This window comes from Mycteria americana, chromosome 10 (genome assembly GCF_035582795.1).
Source record: "Mycteria americana isolate JAX WOST 10 ecotype Jacksonville Zoo and Gardens chromosome 10, USCA_MyAme_1.0, whole genome shotgun sequence".
NCBI classification, from domain to species: Eukaryota; Metazoa; Chordata; class Aves; order Ciconiiformes; family Ciconiidae; genus Mycteria; species Mycteria americana.
Genome location: NC_134374.1, coordinates 17,353,331 through 17,371,295, shown reverse-complemented (window position 1 = coordinate 17,371,295; position 17,965 = coordinate 17,353,331). Strand labels below are relative to the sequence as shown.

The 17,965-nt window shown below is 48.4% G+C and overlaps 1 protein-coding gene across 1 annotated transcript in view; it reads left to right on the top strand.

The window, feature by feature from the left end:
- Positions 1 to 17,965, top strand: part of GPC3 (glypican 3) — a 155,204-nt gene that overhangs the window by 98,218 nt on the left and 39,021 nt on the right. The window contains exon 6 of the mRNA XM_075512926.1: positions 9,751 to 9,871. Coding sequence (XP_075369041.1) covers positions 9,751 to 9,871 — 121 coding nt within the window. The remainder of the gene's footprint in view (positions 1 to 9,750; positions 9,872 to 17,965) is intronic.

The following is a 17,965-nucleotide window of genomic DNA, read 5'->3' as shown; positions in this document are numbered from 1 at the left end:
TCCCAGGACCCGTTTGCAGAATATTTCAAACAGAAGCAAACATGTAGTTAAAGTGGTCTCTAAAGCCAATTGCATTGCTTCACATGAAGCCAAAACTGACTGCTTCACATGCTTGGACTTCCCAGAGTGGCATCTCTTTCAGAGAGTCTGGGAGGATTCCTGAAAATCAAGAGCATTTAAGGTAATGGTGCTCGGGTCCCCCAAACCGCCAGTTTCTTTATTTCAGTGTTTTCCCCAAGAGGGAGCCAAGGAGCTGCTCACCACGTAGGAGCTCTTTCGCAAGCTGCTCTGAGAATGTGCGTTATGTACTGGAGTGTTTCTGGTGTGGCTACAGCAATTCTCCTGCTGGACTGATGTGCACTTGTTGGTCATCAAACTCCATCTTGCCACTTTTTGCAAGAAACTTGGTGGTTTTTGAATATCTAGCATTGATTTCAGGATGCTGACCTGGTAGTTGTCCCACACGTGTAATGGCTGCCAGAAAGAAGGGTCTGATTTTCCAGGTATTGTGCATGTAAAATATACTTTATATCTTAATGTTTCCCTCTTGCTTAGTTGGATATTGGCTTTTGCAAATCAGATCTTCCTGACTGAAAGTTCAGCAGGATGAACAGGAGGAGATGCTCATGCCTTGCACTTAACCTGCTGTGCGTGGTTGCTGTAGCTGGATACGTTTCACCTTGGGGCAGGATTGAGTTGCCTGAGCGTGGGCACCACGTGCAACCTGAGACCCCTTCGAGTTTCTGGGACATCCACAGGAAGATCTAAGACCGCCCATGTCCCTGTGGAGTGGCAGCTGGGGCTCGAGGGAGACACCTTGTAATTCCTATAGCAATATGAGGTGCCCACCCTAGGGATAGATTAGAAAGCACCTGCCAAAGCTGCTGAAAGCTTTGCAGCATCAGGTGAAGACCAGGGGAGAGCAATGGTTGGGTGGATGCCACATTTCCACATGTTTCCATGTCTGGTGCTGTGCAGACGATGGATAAAACTGCTCAGGCATTGCTGTGTCAGTGAGCTTGGCGTGAGCATCCATATGGGCACGTCTGGGCTTTGGTGGTGTTCCTGTAGGGTTTGTGGCTATTTACCTCTCACATCTTTAATGCAGTACCTGAGTGTTAATTAAGTTAGAGAGGAGCCCTACTGGTTTATCTGTTTCCTGATCTCTCTGTCACGACAAAATTTGCTAGTTATTCTAAGCCCTTTTTCTGTAACACGTTAAATCAAGCCTGGAATAGCAACTTCACAGCCCCTTGCCAATGAACTCAAGTAGTAGATAATACCGACAATGTGCATCCTGCTGTTTGACGCAAACAGTCCCTTCTGCACACTATGCTCCTCTTGTGGTTTTTCTGAATCAGTATTTACTCTGTCCTGTTTATGCCAGTGCTTTGTTATTAGCAGAGATTGAGCGTGTCCCTCCTCCCTGCGGACCGGACGTGCTCAATGCCTTTCCACTGGGTCTCATTTCCCAGTTTGAGCCTTGAACTGTCCTCCGTTTCCTCCTTGCCCTTAACTCCCTCTGCCCTGATTGAATGTGGCACGTTCGTCTGGGACTCCGATGCATTGCAGTTGGCTGGAGTATTTTATTGCGCTTTTCTCCTGACACAACCAACTGTTTCAGTGCAGTCCTGTGCGGACTCTGTTTTGCTTGTCGTGGTGATTGGTCTGACTCTGCTTGAGCTACGTTCTTGCTTCATCCCTGGCTCTCAGATTTCCCACCGATGGAGCATGGTTGTGCATGCAGTGTGTGCACTCCTTGCCTGGTGCAGCCCCTTGCAACCCCCCTGAAACTGAGAGCTCTGAGGACCTGCTTGACCAAGGGCTTTCTACACCTTGGCTTGTGGTGAGGATGATATGCAATGTGCTCTGCTGATGAGTCAGCATCACTCATCCTGCTTTGTGTATTCTAGCATTTTTAATATGATTCATCCCTCATTTTCTTTTACTGAGTCTTACTTTGTGGTCCTTTGTCCATCTCATTTACTTCTCCAGGTTGGACCATCTAATGGCAAGAATTCGTCTTCCTTCCTGAGGTTTGATCAGTGTGTTAATAGTTAGATCGCCATCTCTTATGGGGCTTTAGGACATGGTGCCTTGAAATAACGGCTTGCAAACAATGGCAACCGTACAAGGAAGGCTGATATTTCTGGTCACGCAGAGCAGTGCTTGTGTCTTGCTGTGCTGTTGCTGCGTGGTTGAAGAACATAAGCCAAAGTGGGAAGAAAAAGTAAAAGGCATCACATTACTGCTTTTCACACTTTTCCAAGTGTGCAAAAACATATTGTGCTTTTATGGGACGCCACAAAGGTTCACAGCAAAAGCCACAAGTGGCACACTCCACCACTTGCGAAGAGCTTGTTGAAGGGTCATGGTGCTTGGGTGTTTGTGGTAGCTGGGGACCAGACCTGCTGGATCTCTCCCTGTCTCTGTGCATCCCTGCGCATCCCTGTGCACCTCTGCAGCTTTCCTGGGCTCAATTAATTGTCAGGCACTTCCCTGAGATCGCAGAGGGCTGGACATGTAGACAGGGTGGGTGTGCAACAGCTTAAACCTACCTAAGCGAGGGTTGCCATCATGCCCTTCCTTGCTTCTGTTTGTCTTCATGCCCCATCCTCCCACCTGCCCTCATGCTGCTGGTGTTGGGTGGTGCGAAGATGTTGTCCAGCCTCTCTTATCCTTATCTCCATCCAATGTAGAGAAAAACCAGAGGGTGATTCTTATCACTGAAGTCCTGAGTGAATAATTAGCTCATTTAAAGACTTCAGCTTAAGTCAAGTGGGTGTTGAGATATTGAACTCATCTCAGTTTCTGTGGGAGTTAGGTGCCTGAATCTCAAAGGTGATTTGAGCCTTATATATAGTATCAGGGTTTTGCAGCATTTAATACTAAAAGCCTATTAAAATCTAGATTCCCAGAGTTTAATAATCTGCTTACACGAGTATATTCCTTTCGAGGTGTTCTGAATAGAATGACAGCAACATTTGCCCACTGCAAAACTTGTAAGTACATTAAGTATTACTGTTAGATACTGCCATTTCCAAATTTCTCAAGACAAACTTGTACATTAATCTAAATCACCCGCATAACTCTTGTTCTCTTTATACCAATTCCAAATTAATATATTTTTAGCACCTTGCCAGATTCTCTTCTTCAAGCTAGAAGTCTCAGATTTCCCTGCTGTTGCCAATGTACTGTGGTTTGTTTTAATCATACAAATCATAAATAATGAAAGCACAATTGGAAGCAAGAGAGAAAAATGAGATTCTGTAATTGGAACAAAGGAAATTCCATGCCAGCAATAACCCTTTAGTTCATGAAGGGTTTGGTTATTTCTGGCAGTGCTGCAGAATATCTGATACAATGGAGTCCCCAAAGAGGGAGGCTGTATAACTTTTCAAGCACATAAAACACAGCTTTGTAGCAAATGTAAGCTATAATGAAAGGATAGTAGGCAAATTCAGTGGGTTATTGAGTGGCCATAATTGTTTCCAGAGTATTTCAGAAATGAAGATCATGAATCTTCCTCTATTAAGCCTGCTGCTTGGTCTCGGGTTTAGCCAATTTTTCCACAATCGATTTGTCCTGAACTTTACTCAACTGAAGTAAGAATGGAGGGAGACTTCAGGCTGTCCTTTTGTGCTACAAACTTCCATTGTTTTGCTATGAATATTATAGTTTTTGCTATTCCTTCTTGAAGTCCCATCTCCCAGAACGAGGTGATTACTTGAGACTTCACGTTTATAACCAACTAACATCTGCAGCACGCTTACCGGCTGTAGCGCATTGCACAGGGTGGTTGTGAAGAGGCAGCACTTCCCTTTGGCAGGGAACTGATACAGCAGGATCTCAGCGGGCTCTTACGGTAGTGAGACCAGGCTGCAGGGTGTTGATATTTGGAAATCTAGCAGAAAATGGCTCCTTTTTATTTAGGTGACAACGCTCCCCACTGAGAGTGTTGGATCCTCCTGGTTGCTTTTGAAGAAGTTTGCTCAGAGCTGCTGGTGGTGTAAATTGACCGTGGCATTGCGAGCTCTGCAATGACTGCAAGCAAGCAACTGAGTGCATGTTACAAGCCAGGAAGGCACCCGAGAGCCATACACCCCACCTCTCTCCTGCCACTTGCACCCCCATACAACAGATGCCTGCATATGGTCAAGGGATGGTGGGACCATGCACCCCATATGGAAGAGGACAGCTGGGGTGGACCTGCACTTGTCTGGCCTGCAACCCACACCCAGCCCATGTCTGGGCTGGGGTAATTGGTATGATTGACCAGGTATCTCTGGACAGCCTCTCTTTAGAGAGGAAACTATCAGGGAAATAAGTTATCATCTCTTTTTGGAGGCGTATGGACTCACCCAGGAGTTACTCCTTGTCTGCAGGGCGGGATGAGTGGGTTGGAAGCAGCTCTTCCAGCCTTTTGGCTCCTGCCGCTGATGTGACACTAAGGTTGTCCCACTAAACCAAAAGGCAGCAGGGCCAGAGAGAGTAAAATGTTGGCATCACCACTGCGCCCACCTTTACTGACCCACGAAAACCAGCTGGAGGTAAGACTTGGGTTCCTGCCAGGAGTGTGGGGGAGAAACTTTTCTTTCCTATCTCCCCTTTTTCGTATCTTTTTGCCTCCTATGTGGTGAGGACTTGGAGTCACCAGCTCACGTGGCCTGTAGCAAATTGCGTCTTGAAATGCAGAGCAGCTTCAGGGGGCTGCGGGTGCTGGAAATGCTGCTCTCAAACTCGGTTGTGAAGTCCTGTGCAATGAAACCTCTTCTCTTGTATTGTAGTTGTGTCTTGTAGCAGTCTGTGTTGTATTTGTCCCCCATCCACTCCCTCAAACAAGTATAATTCAGTGAACAGAGATAGAGGAAGAGCCTGCAAGGGATACTGTGCTGTTTAAGTTGTGGAGCTGCATTTGAATAAATACTTTGCAACTGGAAGGCAGGCATAAATTAATTGTTATTTGAATGACAAACTTACTTTCCTTTTTCTAAAAGGTGTAATTCTTTATGTTTGACTTACAGGATTACTTTCTCTAAATCACACTTCAGGCTTTGCAGTAACTCATCTCTAAGCCTAGCATGGCCAAATAGGATGAACACACATTTTACATTCATTGCCACATATTTAAATTGCATTTGTCATCTTGTCTTCCTTGCTCTGAAATGAAAGCCTGGGAAGAGCTGCATTTGGACTGGAATGACCAAATGTTCACAGGAGACACTTGTGGATGGCGGGGAGGAAAGGAGGCAAAAATCTCTTAATTTAACTGCGTACTTTGGCATTTATGACTGGTGGATGAGAAGGAGCAGGAAGGGTCTAGTTGTGCTATCCCAACGGAAGACCTCAGATCATTAGTGTTTTCATCAGGTGGTTGCCTTTAAGCCATTTTTAGTGAGGGATGCTTACCAGCATATTTTACAATGAGACATTTGTCTCTGGAAAATACCACATCCCCAGCAAGAGCCCATACCCAGGGAGCCGAGGCAAGGAGATGCTGCTGACTGACGTTGAGACACGTCAGAGAGGAAAGTATTTTGGGCTTTGCTTATGAAGTGGAAGCCAGACCATGCTCATGTTGCAACACTGATATCCCTTCGGCACGGGGGCCCCCTGGGACCATGGGGTGGACTTTAACCACTGTGCATATTTGCTGTTCAATGCTGATATCACCATGGCAGAGGTATGTGATGGGTTTTGTGGAGTGGCACAAGTGTCCTGCAGAAGGGGCTGTTTTATTGGTGTATGTTGAAAGCAGCTCGAGATCGCTCTGAGATGTCTACTTTTCTGTACTGTGGCTGGACAGCATGGGAGGAAGGTGATGCTTTGGCTTGGCTTTGCAATGGGACCCGCGAGCCCACCAGCCCTGCAGCAGCTTGGTGGGACGCAGGGGAGCCTGCATGGGGACTGCCCTGGGAGCCCCGCATCCTCCAGCTCGGTGGGAGCTGCAAAGGCATCTCTCTGCCATATTAAGGCCTGGCTGCTTGGCCCAGGCTGCAGGGAGGGGTGCCAGCTGCCTTTTCCAGCTTTTCTGGCATTTCAGGAATGCCCATCCCTCATTGAAGCTACATTTCAAAGTCTTTAACCCTTCAGTTGGCTGCATCCCGCATGCCTGAACGCGTGCCGCCCCGGCCCTGGTGCGCGGGCGGAGCGGGGCAGAGCCGAGGGGGAGCTGGTGACCCCTCGTACTGAGCGCACCAGGAGGGCTCGGCTTAGCAGCGCAGAGGCAGCGTGTCCTGAAGCACCCAAGCCACGCAGGAGCGCGTCCCTGGCTATTTGGATGTGGCGTGTCCCCGTGCATCTACTTCTTTGCGATTCGTGCTCAAAGATGTGCGGCTTGCAGTGCCCGCTGCCTTGCTGCTTCAGATGACTTGTGTAATGATGCAAATGGTTCATTTTGGGCCTAGTACATACTCTTGTACCTGGCCAGGTGGGAAGCACCAGGCGGTGGCACTCTGCTTCTCCAGCATCACTGTTTTAGGGAGAGATTCCCTCTGCAAACACTTTCAGATTTGCTTCCTTCTCTGGTAGACTTGTCCCCCTGGGGAGGGTGATCTGAGGTCCTCACCACCCCAGCGGAGCCTTCTGGAGAACAATTTCAGTCTTTGGACACGTAGTTGCGGTGTGCTATTGCTGTAGTACTGTGTTCCTCCCTCCTGTACAACATTGCATAGGCTACAGAAACCCTCTCTGCCAGTTGTGTGGATTTCAGAAGGGGTTTTGCCCACTCAGATCTAAGCTATTGAGTTTCTTTGTATAAAACTGTTTAGGGGAGAGATTGTATTAATTTAGGTATGCACCAAATGGGCTTGGTTCTGCTCTTACTAAAACCTGTGGGAGATTTATCCTGCTAGTTAAATCTCTTAAACCACAGGAGACTTTTCAGCAATGTACTTTGAAGTTCCATCAGTGTTTTAAATTAAATTTACAGTGACACCAAAACCGGTAATTTCTTTGGCATCCAAAAAGTCATGCATCTTGTGGATGTTTCTGTTCAGTCGCCAGATGTGTTTGTCAGGTTGGCACGGCGGCATTAAGTGACTGTGTGACAAATAAGCCGCAGGTTTAATGGTTCGCCGCTCCCAATGCCTTATTCCCCTGCAAAAAGTTAAGCCCAAGTGTTTGCAGAGCTGGGCAGGTCTGTGCTTGCGGCAGCGGCTTCTTCCCACGAGATGGTGCTCGGAGCATGCGGTCCCGCCGGCCGTCTGTGCCAGGAAAGCAGACCTTCTCCTGGGCATGGGCTGCTGCAGGCTGGCATCCAGCCTGGCGCTCTCTGGCCCCGCTTCTCCCGTCGCTTAGCTTTCCGCCTACAACAAGCCTCTAATTGCACGTGTAAGTGCTTTTCTGAACTGGGAGCTGTTGTGTCTCAGGTATAGCTGTGTTTTGTACTTCCCAGGATAATGCAACTATGGAAAAAAAAAAAAAAAAAGTGTGTGTTTTGCAAAATGTTGAGTCCTAAGTGGATGCACCAGCATGAGGAAGGGTGTCTGGGTGGAGAACAGAGCTGTTGGAGTCGGTACGGTACGCCTGGGCAGCACCGTGCTGCAGCTGAAGCGCTGCGTGGTGGGTTGACTCTGCCGGCAGCTGCCCCAGTGCTGAGCAGCTGGTGGGGCTTGGGAGACCCAAGCTGATGTCTCTGCTTTGCAGTGACGCTTCTCCTGTACCTGGACAAGCTGCTTATGTCTGGAAACAGGAATATACATAGGTGTGTGCTCCTCTGTTAGAGGCACAAGCACCTCCTTTTTCCCATTCTTCTTCATCTGTCATCTCTTTCAGTGAAGCATCTCGCGGGGTTGTCAGCCCTCAGCTGAGCTGTGTATGGGGAGTGCCCAGCGCTGGGGACCCAGCCAGGGATGCAGAGCGCTCCTGTACATCTAACTCCTGCTCTGAAAAAGCCTTGGGATGGAAGTCAACCTCAGTCCTGCATTTTAAATGTTGCGAATATTTCAGGTCAGGGGCAGATTCCTGCTGCACCCGTATAAATCTGGGGTTGCCTTTGCATCCCCACATGTCTGAGTCGGTCTCATTCCTAATTTAGAGTTTAAGTGGGACCAACCCGCTGCGCACCCCCGAAGCCCTCAGTGTGCCCATGACAGCTGTTGTGGCTGAATGTCCCCATGCCTCTTGCTTTCTCCCCCAGCAAAGCATCCTCCCTGAGCTGGCCCCACCATCCCTCCCGTCTCTCTCCCCACTTTTAAATCCCCGCTGAAGTCCCATTTCCTCCCCAAAGCCTCTCATGAAAGGGGCTGACTGTCATCGCCTGAGCTCGCCCGGCAGCGTGAGGATGAAGGATTAGTGGGCAGGGGAGCGGGGAGCTGGCAGACGGGGAGGCAGTCACTGGGACTGGTGCTAGGAGCTGGGTAAGGACATGATGTGTAGAAGATGAATCGCAGAAAGGAATATTCATCGTGTTTACCCATGGCACCGGAAAAACAGATGTACGTTAAAGCAGACTGACGCTTGGCGTTATCTCGGCGATCTTGCTTTCGTAGGCTGTGCCGGGGTTTGGCAGCATGCGCTCGGGCTGTCAGCTCTTGGAGACGAGGACTTGTTTTGTGCTTGCAGAGTACCGCGGCCCATCGTTGGGGCTGCGATGAATACCAACAGCCCACAGCTTGGGAAGGCACCGGTGCCACTGCTGTGGCTGTCAGCAGTCAGTGGTGGCAGCCGCTTGCCCTGGTCCTGAAGCCAAGTTTGAGGTTGGTGCGGACGCACTTGTCTCGCATCCTGAGCATCACGAGCTGTTACCCAGGTACTGAGTGTAGAAACGTGTTCCTCCAAAGGCAAGCATGCAGCGATCCCTCTGTCCCTCTCCTCCTCACTTTTATCGCTCCGATAAACTTTGCTATTCCATAAATTTTGCAGCAGTGAATTTATATTTCTTTCCTAATTGCTGATGAAAAAGCTGAGCGCGGACATGACCGCCCTCCTCTGCAGAGCTGCCCTGGCAGCTCAGGGAGGGTCTCTGTGGAGGGCTACATGTGGAGATCTCTCCGCCAGCTCTTAATCTGCTTTACAGGTGCTTTACTGACTTGCACAGTACCTATGTAAATCAAGATAGCATGTGGTGCGGAGCCCAGCACCGTACCAAAGTCAAGGTACGTTCTGTCTAAGCCGTTACTTTGATCCCCAAGGCTGGATCTCATCAAAGACTGAAATCAGGATTGTTTGACAACACCTATTTTCCATTAGCAATGTTGACAGCATTAATTATATTTTGATGCTTTAATTCTTTATTATTGAAATCACACATCAGTGATAGTCATTATTTTGCAAGGGGGTTGATGTTATGCTAATCAGCTTGCAGTTAACTGGGTCATCCCACTCATTTTTTTTGGCTGTGGGCACAACACTACCGCTCTTGTACTGGAGTCTCTGTGGTCTGCCAAGATTTATTTTAAACAAACATGAGCAAGCCAGAATTTTTGAGCCAGCTTTTTTAGGACTCTTGGGTGCAAGTTATGTGAAAATATTTATCCCTGTTGTATACTGTTTAATGTCTTCCTTGGTTACTAATGGACTGGAAAGGACTTCATTGTCCTCAAGTGATACAAGTACATCATCTTGTGCTCTGCAAAGGCAGAGCAGAAATATTTATGGGAATCTTCTGCCATATCTTCTGTTTTGTGTTCTCTTTTTTTGGAAAGGGCTGGTACTCATCTTGGGATTTCTTTTGTTTGTACTGAACTTTAAAGATCTCCTCTATATTAGCCCATCACATCGTGGTCTCCTCTGTTCTCACTTCCACAGGTACAGTCCCCAAATCACAAGGAACGGAGCAAAAGCTCAGCCTGGCAACCATGAGCTGAAGATGAAAGGTCCCGAGCCAGTGATCAGCCAGATTATTGACAAGTTGAAACACATCAACCAGGTTTGTTGCAGGCGTGCCAGCAGGGATGGCTCCAGAGTGGGCGGTTTCCAAATCGGTCTGGCCTCCCCCACACTTCCTTTGGGCTCAGCCAGACGACCCGGGGCATCTCCGTCTTCCGCAGCTGTGCGTGGAGCCCGTGCCGCCTTGGCCCCGCGCAGTACCAGGCTCGCAGGGCACCTGTGGCAGGTCCCGATTCATGCACGCTGGCGTGGTGCTCCGTGGGCGCAGCGGGAGCTGCGGGGCACGTGCGTTGCAGCCCTCCAGGGCTCAGCCTGTGCCCGGGAGGATGCGTGGATGCATCCCTGCGGTGCACTTGTGCTGGGCATCCATCCCCCACGTGATGGAGGGCCAAGAAAGATGGAGCTGCTGTGGTGCCCCTGAGCACGTCGAGGTGCTGGCAGGGGTCTATGTGGCATGTGCCTGATGTCCCCTCTGGTCAGAGGAGTCCCCTTTGGCATTGCTCATGGCTGGCAGAGAGAGTCACTCGTTTCTTTGCTGTATCTCCCTGGGCATCCACTCCCAGCCACTACTGGGGCAAGTTACCATTGAATGGGGAGATGGCAGAGCTGGATGAGACCCTTTCTGCTGGGGAGGGAGCTTCCTTCCCACGGTCTCAGACCTGGCATCCTTGCCAGGACAAGCAGTATCTTGTCTCTACCCATCGTGCCAGGCCGGGTTAGGTCTGTGAAGACGCCCCACCGCTGCCAAGGGATTAGGTGGCACTTCTGCACGGTTAACAAGCTTGCGATTGTTAACCTCCCAGGGCTCTTCTGCAGCATTGCATCAGGCCAGCCAGGCTGGGGTCTGGCTCTGGACCCTGTTCTTCTCTTGGTGCCACCGAGTAACTCGTAGAGGGGATGTTTTTCAGTAGGCTGATAGCTTGGACCTCTGTACTTTCCAGGGACACACAGTGCTGGGACCTTGCAGGGCAAATAGTCGGGCGGTAATGCTGTCTGTTAATACAGCTGAGCTGCCCAGTCTCTCCCAAGAGAGCCTTTACTGGCAGGGACCTTGTTCAGGGACGCTCTGGCCTGAGGCTTTGGGCAGCGGCGGGTTCCCGGGGTTAAGCCCAGCTTTGCTTCCCAGCCGGGTGGGCTGCGAGGGCTGCTCTGTCTGGAGTTGCTGGCTTAGCGACTTTTCTGCTAACCTCTGCTTTCCTGCTCCCACGACTGCCAGGGACTGTTTTCATAGCAGTTCCCGGTTTAACCCCTGCACCTTCCGATGCAGGCATGCCTCACTAGCTGCTGCGTGGGAGCGGGATGCAGCGAGGGATTCGGGGTGCCCGGGAGCACCCTGGCACGCGGGAGCCGATGTGGCTAGTGGCAGCGCAGCCCGCTCTGCCTTCCTGCATGCCTCCCTGCGCCGAGCCATGCCATCTGCCAACAGCCCATAATTATTAAAAGGGGGGTGGGAGGGAAATAGCATAATCAGCTCCCTATTAAATGGGGTAGAGGGCAGGCTTCAACCTGCAGGTGATAATGATATTTTGCCGTTCACAGCGAGAAAGTCGCACCGAACAAAACATGGTTATTAGTGTACTTGAAACTGCTGACATAAAGTGGTTGTGAAATGCTGGCTGCCAGATTGGGTCAAGTTAGGTCTTTGCTGAACAGTTCAGGCTGCTGAGGAGTGGAGATTCATGGAACGAGAGACCCTGGGTAAACATTGCCGGGCTGAACTCAGCTGTTTGCAGCAGCAGAGTGTCTGTCAGCTGCTGCTCTGGGAAAAATAGGGGTAAGGGGGTGAGTATGGTCGGCTTGGCCATGGTCTCTTGCAGTGCTTCACCTCCTTGGCTTGCAATATCACATTGGAATGTGGTATGGGGGGCAGGTGAGTTGTTTTGGTTTAAATGGTGTAAATGTAAGAGTCTGAAAAATATCGAACCCTCTTGTAAAGTTGTGTTTGAGAAAAAGGGGGATTGAGAATAAAATCAGGAGAAAATGGGAAGTGATTTGTGAAAACTAGTTATGAACCTAGCTATTCCTGTGGAGGGTCTTTCATCTATGGTAAGTAGCTTATACTGGGAAAGTAACTGCAGAGGTCACTTAAATTTGGAATTTGGGGTGTCATAGCTCACCATCACACTTATTTTCTTGGCCTACCGAAGTTTTGCGCTCTCCTTCACATCTGGAATGCATCTGGAATGCCAAAGAGTAGGAAATGTGGAAGGAGCAGCTCTGGATGAATTACAGTTGTGTTTTTCAGGTGTTGGCTTCAGATCTGGGAAGCGGTGGGGACTCCTGGGCTGGGGAGGGGTGAAAATCTCCTGATCCACCAAGCTCAAGCCAACAGCGGCTTTTAAGGGTTTTCAAACATCCAGAATCTTTTGGAGAAAAGAGCATCTTTTTGAGTGTTTGTAGTGCTCAGAGCTGTGAACTGGATTCTCCATGTGACTACCAGTAAATTGTGAATCTAGTACCATATAATGAATTCCTCCCTGTGTGTTGTGTTGGAGATGCAGCTTGGATTTTGTGGATGTGGGTAGACTCAGGAGCCATGCTAGTTGGTGCAATTTTTGTTAAGGGTTCTACAGCTTTTACTTTTACTTGTAGATTTTTGCTAATGTCTGTAATTTGCTGATGACTTGGCTTCGATTTATTCCAGGCTGCTCATGCTGCTGAAAAACGTGTGTTCTTTCAGCAGTACGCCACATTTTCGAGCTTGCTTGAGCTTGGTGAATGTGTTGTGTATGGAAATCATGCTCGCTCATTAGCTCATGTCTTCTCAAACTGAATCTGGGTAAGTGCACACATATATATGAGAAAGTCTCATCAAACTTTTGCAGTTTGAAATGAGAATGGTGTTTGTGCGTTGCAACAAAATCCATGGGGACTGAAAGGGGTGTAGAAAACTTAATCCAGAGAGAAGGGGAAGTAAAAGTTTGCCAGATTGTATTAGTTTGGTTCAAGCACCTTTTATCAAGCTAAAATAAACAAAAAATAAAGCTTACTGCCTGAGTAGTGTGCAGTCTCAAGTCAGTCCTTTCTGGATGAGTCTCCCTCAGCAGTGCCGACTCATCACATCAAGACTCCAGACCATTTTTGTTTCACCCGAACGTGTGATTGTGGGTGGTGCTATTTTTCATGCATTGGTGGGTGAGAGGGTTTATTATTGCCATATTGGAAGTAAGGATTATTTTTTTTCAGTTGTTAGATGTCTACCAAGTTTTGATTTGAGTTATTTTTGCTGTGTGCCCAGAGGCATGAACAGCCCATCCATAAATATTAGCATTGTTATCTCAGCTGGGAGGCCAAGGGTCACCTTCAGGAAAATGAGTTGGCATTGGTTCCTAACTTTTATTTCCCAGAGTGGATGGGGTCTGTTTCTAGCTAGAAGGGTTTTCACTCATCCCACACGTGAAACTATATTGAAATTGAAAGGTTATTCTGTGTCAGCACGAGGTCTTCCTTAGTTTTTTGGTGACTTGGTAGCATCCCTAGGCAAAAAGTGGTGTGCAAGGTGAGCTATTTCCTCTGGTCACTCAATTTTCCTCTCACCACGGGGACGTTTAGGTGGCTGACAGATGGGGATGAGGTTCAAGTTTTAACAGATACGCATGGAGTTGGGAGCCACGGTGTCCCACGTCCCGGGCGCTGTGCCACGCTGGTGACCTCCTATTGAACCTCCTCCCAAGAAAGACTCTGGAGAGGGGACCTGAGTGATGCTGGGGTGAGGATGCAGCAGGGATGGAGACTGCGGGTACCGGATGAGCCGATGTGACGCTCTTCGTCCTCCCTCCTGTCCCTCTGGGTCCCCAGCTGACTGTGTGCTCTCTGCAGTGCTTACGGGGCTCTGACACTGTTGAAGCGAATGCTTTACCCCATCCTTACTGCACTTGCCTGTTTAAGCTTGTGCCCGGTTCTGATCCCTTTTTGTCCTTAGATAAATCCTGGTGTTTATCACAGGACCATCTCTAGGAGGAAGAGCGCAATATTGGAACAAAAGGGGGGAAAAAACCCACCAAAAATGAAGAATAAAATCCGTAAAAGGAAACTTAACTGGGGGAGATGTGTCTTTACAAGACTGAAGGGCCTGGAAACATATTGTACATTTCCAGACACTGGAGTTAAGGGCTCATTTAGAATATTTCAGATATACTGGAGTTTGACAGTTCTTTGGTTTCCACATCAAACAATCTGTAATTTATTGCCCCTTATAGGGACTGTGTTTTTATCATATTGCATATTCTCTAGCCAGAAATCTAACTACCATATAAGCTCTTGAAAAAAAAAAACCCTTAGGGGATCAGAATCCAGGCAATATGCTTTCACAGACCCTGAGAAACCTGCTTTGATTTATTTCCTTGGAAATAAGGGGAACACACAATTTCTTGGAGTATTACAGCTGTCCCCCCCAAGCAGGATCTCGCCGCCTTTCTTCACGTGCTCAGCGTAAAGACCCGGGTCCTGCAGCGAGCCCCATGTGAAAGCGCCTCGTGTTGCTCTTCGTGGGGTTTACAGGAGGATGAGAACAAAATTTAGAAGTTTTACAAGGCAGTAAAACATGGAGCTATAGCTGGAAGGAAAAAAGAAAAAAAAGAGGAGGCCCAGAGGTGCGAATGACTGAAGACAAAATAGACTTGAAGTTTGCAAAAAAGCATGCCCTGGCTTTTAAATAGCCGCGTTTGAAGCTGGGTTGATCAACCAATATGTCCTATATTTGTTTGTAGGTTTTATGGGCTGTTTCCCTGCGGCCTGGCTGCTGGGAGAGGGCACGGCAGGGGTCACCCAGAAGTTAATTTGGAAAGAGGCCAAAAGGCCACAACTTGATTGAATCAAATGTAAACAAAATAGGCCTGGGAACAGCGCGATGCCCTTGCGCCCGAGTCTCTCTCAACCCCTTTGCTCAAAATACAGAGTATGGCGGAGCATCGGGGACCGGCGAAGGGGGTTTAACCCTGCCACGGGGGGACGATGCTTGGGGTAGCAGAGTCGGATCCAGACCCGGCTTGGGGCACAGGGGCAAGCTGGAAAGGGGCTGTCCGGACGGCGTGAGGATTGCTCTCCATGCACGGGGGTGCTCCCGGGGGAGAGGTGGGGTCCCGGGGGGCTCCAAGCAGGGAAAACCATTGAGTTTATTATGGCAGACCCTGGGGAGCTGAGGAATTTTTGGGAATACATCTCCCCTTCAGAAAAATCCGTGACTTTGATGGATTTGATGGAATCGCATCTCTTTGTGGCCCGCTAGGCTTTGTGAGGCTTATTATTCCCACTGTACGTTAATTCCCTAGCCAGATGAAGCAGCATAATAATTAGAAAAATGCACAAACTGCCAGATTGTTAAATAACGTCATGCACAACGCTTATCACTTGAAAATACAATATTTAAATTGGACCAAAAAAGTTGCTTTTAGTTAATTTTCCACTTTTAAATTTAAGAAGTTAACACCACAATGTCTGAAGTGCTGTATATGTGTAATATAAGTTATCAAGTCCTCAAAAGAAATGTTAATAAACACAATAATTACTTGGACACGCCTTTTGTTCAACATCATTAAACAGTTTGTAACAATTAAAATATTAAAACCACACATTGTTGAAAGCAACCAGACATTGCAATTATTTCTTACTAAGGCTATTAAATAAAATGACAGAAGATTTTTATTTTAATGATAAACGCATTTTGGAATGGATCAGCTAATTCTTCTTTTACTACACAAAATAATCTATAGCTCCACCAAGTCTAGGCCTGGTATTTAAAGTCTAACTCCGTCCTCCTTTTGAGCCGTGCCTCGGCTCTCGTTAACACGCCGGGTAAATGCTCTCTGACTCCATATGCAAGTGGCAATTACAGGATCTTGCCAGGCCAGTTAAATCAGGGGAAGTGTGACCCTCTGTAATGAGAACATAATTAAATTTGAACATATCTGACTGTCGGGTTGCTTTTTAAACCCAAACCCCTCCTTCCCATCTTAGTAAGAGCCAGTGTTTGCCCATGCCAGCTATCGCCCATCGGGACCCTATCTGCAAACATCCCGGTTTTATCGGGTTTGTTGTGGGAACACTGTACCCGCAGGTCACCCGACCTGGGTTTTCTTTAACAGGTCGAGATTAATTGGACCCGGTGTGTTTGCGTGTGTGTTTTTAAACAGTCACATAATCTGGGCTGTGTTTGCTGAAGGTTCTCGCCTGTTTTTCCTGTGGTCTTGCACGACGGAGGAGCGTAAGGGGTGCGCTGTTAAGCCCCATGCATTTACTGCTTGTGCAGTTACATTTGCTGTGGAATGTGAGGTATTTCCCATTTTCAGTAAGGAAAGGGCGGTAAATAGGCACTTTTCTGGTACTGCTCAGTGACACCGAAACGTGGAGTTGCGCTGAGGACCTGAGCATCTCCCGTGTGCTGCGTAAACCCGGCTATGACTGCTGTCTCTTACTGACCAGTTGTTTTTATTGAAAGTAGTGCCAAAATGCCCATCAATATGCAAAGTCCTGATATCAGCCAGGTTTTGGAGAAAATAATTCATTGTAGGATTTTCCTTGGAGCACCCAAGTCCTTTGGGTGCTCCAAGTCCTTTGGGTGCTCCAAGTCCTTTGGGTGCTCCATGTGTCCCTTTTTTTGGTAAATAAAGGCACTGCAGAGCTGTCATTTTTTGAGACAAGATTCACTGTTTCCTTGTCCTTCCTACTTTGATTTGTCCTTCCCCTGGCAATGAATTTCAGGAACACACGGGAGAGGACTGGGAAAGGTGCGTTCCCGTGTGAAGCCATGTATCTCCTTTATCAGTATGAAGAAGAAACGTCTCGCCTGTGCTTCCTTTTTGCTAACCCCACTTGCCTTTCTGGGGGTCGCTTTATTCATCCGTGGTGTTTCACCACTTACCTAGTATTGGAATAGATATTTAGCTCGGTTGAGACTATTGGAGCAGCAAAGCTTTCCCGGGCGGTGAATCCGGCTCCTTGCTTTTCTCAGCAAGCCCGGGAAGCTGCTGGGGCTGAGCTTGGATGGGTAGCTGTTTTGGCTGGTCTCCACACTAGTTTATTGTTTGGCGTTCGTAACCTTTGGGTAACATAAATAGCATTTTATCACTCTACTTCCCTGAAATTCCCTGCTTGCTTTTTCCTTGAGAAAAAGGATTCAACTTTGCCCCTGTGGCTTCAGCTCCGGCGGGGAGGCAGGTGACTCAGGTGTGTCCTGCAGGGACCAGCCTCCAAACAATGCTGTGGAAATCAGCTGGAAAAAAAATACCTTTAAAGGGGATTCATTTGCTTTTGTGTCCAAAACATGCAGCTGATGCACAGCAGTGCTTTAAAACAAACACCAGATATCCTGTACCAGCACTGGAGTTTATCCTGTTGTAGAGGAAACAAACCTGGAGGAATCCTTGTGCAGCAAAACATGGTGTAAATGGAGCCGTTGATACCAAATTAACAGTTAATTACAGTTATTCTGGGCCTCGTTAATTTTATTGAGTGTCACCTTGTGCTGTGACTCAAGCTGGTAATTTAATAGTAGATGTCTGAGGTAGGTGTCCTCCCCGATGGCCCCAGTAGCAAAGCACGCAGCCCTCGCCAGCGTTAGGGGGATGATCGGTAGGTTTCTCGTTGATGTGTTTTTCTCCAAAATTTGACTTAACGTCAAGGTTTTTTAAGTGTCGTCCAGACTGAGAGGGGACTGGGATTCAGGGAGCTAATCTTCATCGTCCAGAACAGGCCTGGAAGGTAACCTATGGTCTTCTTGGCCACAGAACAAATCTGATTGCATTTGTTCCCCAGAAAAAGCCTCGTTAACAATAATGTTACTTTTTATTCCAGCCTGACGGTTGTGTAACTGCTTAGTGACGACGTTCTCAGGGGAAGGGAAGAAAAAGCAGCGTGGCCAGACCCGCTGCGGCAGGGAGGGCCAGCTCCGGGGGATGGCCGCGCTGCATCCCGGGCTTTGCTTTGGGAGCGTTGTGCCTAGCCGTCGTGTGGCGAGCAGGCGGCGTTTCCGTGAGCCGGGACGCCTGTGAGATTCCTGCTCCATCCCTAGCTGCTCCGTGCGCCGGGGAGGTCGGAGCTGGGGATTTCCCTGGTGTAATTCTGCCACTTCTGCAGTGGGAACAAGACGCATTTATGGCATTTTTTTCTCCCAGAGGCGTTAATGTGTATCTGGTCT